We start from the raw sequence: 8,283 nt of genomic DNA, 5'->3' as shown, positions 1-8,283 counted from the left end.
ATATATATATATATATATATATATATATATATATATATGTATATACGGAATAGAAAAGGCCACCTTCGGAAACTGAATCTCCAACGCACATGTCAGGTCAGTGTTTAGGGAAAAATCAAACTGCTTTGTTACTAGAAGAGCTGAAGGAAATAAACTGGGATATAATAGGATTGCCTGAAATTATAACTGGGGAACCTTAATATGCAGAGTTAAAAGAGGACCATATATTTGCTTCAAAGAACAAGAAGGAGCAAAGAAAATGGTGTGGGTTTTCTTGTTAATTAAAAAATTGTGCTGGGTAATAAAAGAATTTTACAGTAACATTGAAAGAACTGCAGGATCGGTAATAAAACTAAATAAAAAGTATAAAAGGAAGATCATTCAAACGTAAACACCAACAACAGAGGAAGAAAGAAAAACATTTTAAGGGAGATCTGGAGATATCTTGAAAAAAACATAAGACTTTTGCATTTGTTTTGGGTGATTTCTATGGTAAAATAGACCATAAGAAGTGAGTAGAGTCAGCTGTAGGTAAATTTGGAGTAGGCACAAGAAATGAAAGAGGAGACATGCTTGTAGAATTTGCTAACAATTAAATCTGAAAATTATGAACACCTTTATTTTATAAAAATTAACATTGAAAATGCACATGGAGAAACCCATATGTAGAAACGGAAAAACTAATAAATCATATTCCTATTGGAAAGTTATTTTAATTAAAGGTGTCCTATAGTGTTAAACGATAGTCAAATAGAGGTAAAATTCGTCTATATCTAAAAAAAGAAAAAAACTATCATTAAGAAAGAAAATAAGAGAAAAATATGATGAGTTTAATGAGCAATACAAAATAAGTACTCTTAGTTACATGATAAAATGGAAACATGATATCCAGCCTTATTTGGTAATAATTTCGTAAACTTAAGTTAATTTAAATAATAGGTATAAAAATAATAGATTTATTAACATGAGAATACAGTCTACTTTTTCGATACCATATTTTTGACATTGGATACTTCTTGTAAATCTTTAGTATCCATTTTGGATATGTTTTTATCTTTGCCACTAGTAACTGATGCAGGAACACAGCTTCTGATGATATTCGATCTTCTAAGAATTCCTTGTTATTTAATTTATCAGTATCGCGAGACAAAGGATCACACCAAGAAGATTTAACATTAAAACTCATTGGATCACATGGTGATTAGCGAGTCAAGTCTACTCCAGGGACTCACTCTCCCGAACGTCCCCGTAAGACTCTAGAACTGTCCGGGCTAACGACACGCAATACGCACGCCAGGCCAGTGGCGATCGACGTAGAAGTAGACGTGAGAAATATCCAGTAACTCTTGTTCTAAAATACAACGATATCTTCGAGTTACAGTGTTTTAACTTTTACATCAACATTTATTATGTAAGAAAATAACGCTTCTCACAGGACCTAAAATATAATATAAATATAATGTACATATAACACATATGCATGATAAATTTTGCACATTTTTACGTGTTTTTCATATTCAAATAAGCCATATATATTTTTGATACATTAATGTCTGGATTCTCTTAACGACCTCGGGATCAGAGCCCCAGGCGAAATCACACAAAGACAAGAGCTTGGCTCCGGCCGGGAATCGAACCCTGGTCATATACAGTATATATATATATATATATATATATATATATATATATATATATATATATATATATATATATGTGTGTGTGTGTGTGTGTGGGGGGGGGGTCACTTATGTACATGTTTTTGTATATACAGAACGTACATGCATATGCCAGGGAAAGAATAAACTCAATACAACTACTCATAATGAATGATTTTATAAACTAATTAGTTTTAAATAATAAAGTGTTTGGGGCTGAACACATGATTATCTTCTATATTATTTCAAGAAGAACTCATCCTTCTTCATGGGATAAATAGATTCCTGCTCCTCCGGAGGCCTGCATTTTTTTGCTGCGTTTTAAAATTTGTCAATTCATTCGGACTCTTACCCTAAAATATATATTCTAAAATTGCATCACGCTGTGTGTGTGTGTGTGTGTATGTGTGTGTACATTTCATAACACTCACCAGGATTAGCTTGCCAGCAAGTGACTTCTGCTCAGCGGGGATGATGAGGCCGATGATTTCAATGAGGAGAAGAGCGATGGCTTTCACGTTAAGAACGACGAATCCACCGATCACTCCGACTACCTCCCACGCCACCTTCTTCAGTTCTAAGGGAGGAAATGAGGGAGTTTACTAGCAGTCGTTAACCGAATGCCTTACCAACAAGAAAAGAAAAATATGTACAAAAATTGAAAGGAAGGATTTAACAGCTCTTCTACGAGAAAGACACGAACATCAAGCTATTGTTCTCTAGTCCTAGGTAGTGCCATAGCTTCTGTACTATGGTTTTCCACTGTCCTGGGTTAGAGTTCTCTTGCTTGAGGGTACACTCAGGCATACTATTCTCTCTCATTTATCTTCCCTTACTTTTTTTATAGTTTAATTATGAAAGATCGAAATTTAATGTGGTTATTGTTCTTAAAATATTTCTATTTAATTGTTTATTAATTCTTCTTTTCATTAATTGCTTGTTTCCTTTCTTCGTTGGGCTATTTTCCCTTTTGGAGCCCCTGGGCTTATAGCATCCTGCTTTTCCAACTAGGGTTGTAGCTTATCTTGTAATGATAATAATAAAACATAGTATTTTAAAGAGGGGGTCACTGTAGACTCGGGTACAACTGATCCCAAATAGAAAGAATGGATACGATTGCTATTACATTTCATAAATTAATAGGAATCGACTTTCACTTCGACTAATTAATTTATCAGAATTCAATGGTAAAAGGTATCTCATACACTTGGTGTAGATTAATAATAATTGTGGGATTTTTTTGGAAATCATATTTCAAATACTATGATTATTGCTGAAAAAATAATTCTAAAAGCCTATTGCTCCTTAACCGAAGATGGTTTTATTCAAGAAGTAATAAATTGTATGGTTTTTATTTTCTTGATTATCTTAGAAACATTAATAGCATTTCCGATCTTTATATAATGATGTCTACAGGGATAAGGGTATAGGTACCTTTAACAGTTGAGCTGTTTACCATTATTATTATTATTTTTTTTTTCTTTTTTGAAAAATGACATAGGCAGGGATTTTATTAAAATACAAAACCGGATTCAGACCAATCCGCAAGATTTGATGCATTTTCAATGTGTTTATATATATATAGGCTATATATATATATATATATATATATATATATATATATATATATATATATATATATATACATATATATATATATATATATATATATATATATATATATATATATATATATATATATATATATATATATATATATATATATATATATATAACCAGAAACAGAGCAGTGTATCTATCAACTATTTCGAATGAATAATTATGTAGAAGGCTGATCGTAGCAGCATTGAATAGCATTTGAGATATTTTCCTCCAATTTATCAAATGTTCCCTCCCACTCAAGGAAATTATTTACTAAAACTAGAAAAGCACCGAGTGCAGACCTCCGCCACGACAGCTTGTTTTTCGAAACCAACTTGCCTTTCCCAGAATCAATTTAGACCGTAGGCGTATTTGAAGTCTGTGACCCAACCATGTGCGAACTTGGGGTCAAGGTTAGAGTTAATTCGGTTGACCTTGCGCTCGGCCTTGACCTTTGATCTAGGACTTTCAAAATTGAATCACTTCTGCATCTCAGTATAATAATTAATCCCTGAACGTTTCACTAAGATATGATTAAAATTGTGGCCAGGAAATTGTTCACAAACATACGAGCAGACAAAATGGGCGAAAACATAACCTCCTCCCAACTTCCTTGGCGGTTGTAATAGGTTATTTTTTACAAAGGGTCAGACTCGATGGCTACCAACGCAAGAGCCAATGTCACACATCATCATTATTATTATTGTTATTACTAGCTAAGCTACAACCCTAGTTTGAAAAGAAAGATGCTATAAGCTCGTGGGCTCCAACAGGGAAAAATAGCCCAATGAGGAAAGGAAACAAGGAAATAAATAAACTACATGAGAAAATCTGAACAATCAAAATAAAATATTTTAAGAACAATATCACTAAATTAGAGATTTCATATATAAAACATTAAAGTTTAAAACAAGGTGGAGTAATCAAAGACCGACGAAGATCAATGATTAAATTGTAACATCACTTAGAGGTATTTTGTTAACATAAATACTGAACTATATATCATCCCATATTCACTGTTACACTAACATTTGAAGAATTCTCCTTTGAAGTAAGTTTTCAAATTTAAACGTGACTTGGAGGTATTTTGTTAACATGGATGCTTTACTACATATCATAAAATGTTCACTGTTACCCTTACATTTGGAGAATTCTCGTTTGAAATAACTTGACGCACATCATTTGTCTTGTGTAACTGGTTTAGGAGCAACTTTACTATATTTAATGGTCGTTTTTTAGGTATTCTCTTAATTTAATTGCACCTTTTATTTGTATCCCAATCCAATGATCAGTACGCTACATTTTTTTTAAACAAAACGAGAACATATTTCTAACAACTTAATAAAGATAATACTAAAAATACAAGCCTAACATTGTACGTTATCAGTGTATGAATTAAAGTTCAAATAACATTATTATTTATTATTATTTATTGATGTACATATACAATCATAGTTATATATATGCATATATACAAACATACAGGCTACCTAAAATTATATATATATATATATATATATATATATATATATATATATATATATATATATATTATATATATATATATATATATATATATATACTGTATACATACGTATTTGAATATATACATGCATATATATGTATGTATGTATGTATGTATGTATCTATCTATCTATTATATATATATATATATATATATATATATATATATATATATATATATATATATATATATGTGTGTGTATGTATCTATCTATCTATTATATATATATATATATATATATATATATATATATATATATATATATATATATATATATATATATATATATATATATATATATATATATGTACTGTATAGCCTACATACGTGTATAATATATATATATATATATATATATATATATATATATATATATATATATATATATATATACTGTATACATACGTGTATAATATATATATATATATATATATATATATATATATATATATATATAATATATATATATATATATATATATATATATATATATATATATATATATATATATACATATATATATATATATATATATATATACTGTATATATATATATATATATATATATATATATATATATATATATATATATATATATATATATATATATATTTTGTGTGTGTACATAAATAAACATATACTGTATATAAACGTATACCTGCACACACAAGTTTGTATAAGCTTGTTCCTGTGTGTTTACTCCTTAAAATATCACTAGTTCCTTGACTACATTGCGCGTTTGTTGGTGTATCCAAATAAGAAGCAGCACAAAACTACAGTAAAATAACAATAAACAATGGCGTGAACTGAATTTCTACCGAGTGACTTTGATGATAAGTTCCCGTGGCAAGATGGCTGCTTTCTACACGTATATGGGCTCGGTTTATGCGGCATCTATGATAGGGTATCTATGGGATAAAGGAACCAAAATCTTACCTTCAAGCTGTTTTTGTTTTTTAAGCGATGCTTCGTTACTTTGAAGTGAGTCACATTTCTCACGAGTTCCCGCATCTTCGTTTTCAAATGTCCCTTTTCCACTCAGTATATCCTCCGCAGCAGACATGTTAGCAACCGTCCAAATAAACTGGTTGACGTTTAGTGAACTGTGAAGGCGTCGAAACTCGAAAGTTTTATTCACGATGTTTCATGGCACAGTAAAGCCCTCATACAGTGCAACGTCATACCACTGGCGTTCAGTCACCTATCTAATCACTGGCTTAAAACAGCCTCGTGTGCTGTTAACCAAAGAAACACCGAGGAATGCTCACATTTTATGGCAACTTTTACTCAAAACAATACTTCTAAGACAAGCGTTAAATTTTTTCCTACAAAGGCACTTATATATGGTTAGAAAATTACATACGAAAAACAAAATACAACTGATAAGAACGGAAAATCTTCCATCGAAGCTGTAAATATATCTTGTTCGTTTGCCTCTCTGCAAGTAATGTTGAGATTAGGCACTTGGCCAATTAAACTACATCACATGCCGGTGACCAAAAATTTTCCCACTCACCGTCGAGTGAATAGAATTGGAAATGACACGGAAAAATGCAAAATACCCTAAAAACACAACCGTATTTTGGTACGAATTGAATGATTGATACTGATAAAATACGTTGTGTGTGTGTGAAATTGAGCTCTGGTATGGAAAGTTTATTGTAAAACCAGTGCACAATAAAATTGGTAGCCTACTCAAAACACGCCAGTCTTGGAAACCCATCAGGTACTTTTCTTAATTACCATCAAAGCGTTGGGGTACTCGTTTATAAAGAAATAAACATTATAAGTTACAATTCATCATCAATATAACGATATATTTTTTATAGTAAATAAGTAATTTTTTGTTGGATTTTATATATTCTAACGCTTTTGGAATTGGAAATCCTTTGAAAACCCACGCACAATTTATCGTCAATTGATTAAGAAAATATAAAATTTAAGGAGCCCTACCATATGATAATTTTTAATTTGCTTTTCCATGTGCGTTAAATGCAAAGTACTCAATGGTTGAACATTTCCCAATAGGAAATTGTTAACCCATTTAAATAAACATTTAATTTCTTGAGTGTTAATCTGTGTGTGTATGTGAGAGAGAGAGAGAGAGAGAGAGAGAGAGAGAGAGAGAGAGAGAGAGAGAGAGAGAGAGAGAGAGAGAGAGATGGTTGTTGGGTTGATACCGTTACCTACGAACTTTATAAAATACAAAATAATCTCAATGGAATAGAAATTTGAAAGCTAAAAACTGTATATGTAAAAATTATGAAATAAATGAGTAAACTTATAATAGAAGGAAGTCTTAAAGGAAAAGAAATTACCGTGAGCATCTTTCCCGAGTGGACATTTGCGTGAGGTAACCTTCCTTCTTCGAATCAGAAATGGAGAGGGAACTAATTTTTACATGTTGTCATCGTGAATCACCAAATTGCATCACAGGGTTATCAATTCCCAGCGGTAGATGCCACTTCAGTCTTAATAAGAAATTAGGATAACTTGTGACATATAAGAAAACAAGATTGATAGGGAAGCAAACGAGTAATATGTAACCAACTTTTAAAAATACGGTACCCATTACAATGATTAGGTATAACTAAACTAAAGAATATATTTTGAAAGATAATTATTGTTTTTAAAATATTTTATCTTAATTGTTCATTCCTCTTATATCGTTTACTTATTTCATTATTTCCTTTCCTTACTGGGCTATTTTTTCCTGTTGTAGCCGTTGGGCTTACATCATCTTGCTTTTCCAACTATGGTTGTAACTTAGCTAATAATAATAATAATAATAATGATGATGATGATGATGATGATGATGATGATGATAATAATAATAATAATAATTAAGGAATAGCTCTGGCACACTTTTAATATCATTCAGATATCAGAGTTAAAAGACTGTGGCTCTTTGAGCGCTACTTACTGTACATTACGGAAATGTTAATTTTCGTGATAAACTTGTGAGACTGAACGCTCCAATCTAACAAGGACTAACGAGTAAAAATGATGAGGAGTGGGAGGAATAAAAGCAACGAAGCGATTTGCGTAAATCTAAAATTAAAAAAAAAAATATATAAGTATTAAGAAAAAGAGGAATCAATATCACATTATAAGAAAAAAACAATTGTCTTGAGAGTGTAGTTTCAATAGGTGGAAAGTATCAGTTACACAAAATGTGATTATAGGAATTATGCTTCGGGTTCATGCTTGTTAGACTCGACACAGCAACTCTAATGCTAAATTTTATCTGCTATGGTTGACGTCATTACTACGCCATCACCTCATAGAGAAGAACCATTGTCCCTTTCGGAGATAATACAACCTGCATATCACTCGCATTGCACAAGGGAGGAGGGAAGGTCATGTAGACCACACAGTATCTCCCCAATAATAGGTTTTCCTTTTCCATTTTTTTTTTGGGGGGGAGGCGGGGGTTAGTATGCTGTGGTCTCCAAGGATAACTGTCTATCACCAAGTAAAACATACAAGTTACACATGCAC

General features: G+C 31.1%; 1 protein-coding gene across 1 annotated transcript in view; it reads right to left on the bottom strand.

The window, feature by feature from the left end:
- Positions 1 to 5,892, bottom strand: part of LOC137616172 (epidermal retinol dehydrogenase 2-like) — a 20,963-nt gene extending 15,071 nt beyond the window's left edge. The window contains exons 1-2 of the mRNA XM_068345830.1: positions 5,719 to 5,892; positions 2,087 to 2,232 (exon numbers count right to left, since the gene is read on the bottom strand). Coding sequence (XP_068201931.1) covers positions 2,087 to 2,232; positions 5,719 to 5,845 — 273 coding nt within the window. The 5' untranslated portion in view covers positions 5,846 to 5,892. The remainder of the gene's footprint in view (positions 1 to 2,086; positions 2,233 to 5,718) is intronic.
- Between the last annotated feature and the right edge of the window lie 2,391 nt (positions 5,893 to 8,283).

The sequence above is a fragment of the Palaemon carinicauda genome, chromosome 22 (assembly GCF_036898095.1).
Source record: "Palaemon carinicauda isolate YSFRI2023 chromosome 22, ASM3689809v2, whole genome shotgun sequence".
Lineage (NCBI taxonomy): Eukaryota > Metazoa > Arthropoda > Malacostraca > Decapoda > Palaemonidae > Palaemon > Palaemon carinicauda.
Note: the sequence above shows the minus strand (reverse complement) of the source record. Positions and strands in the feature narration are given on the sequence as shown.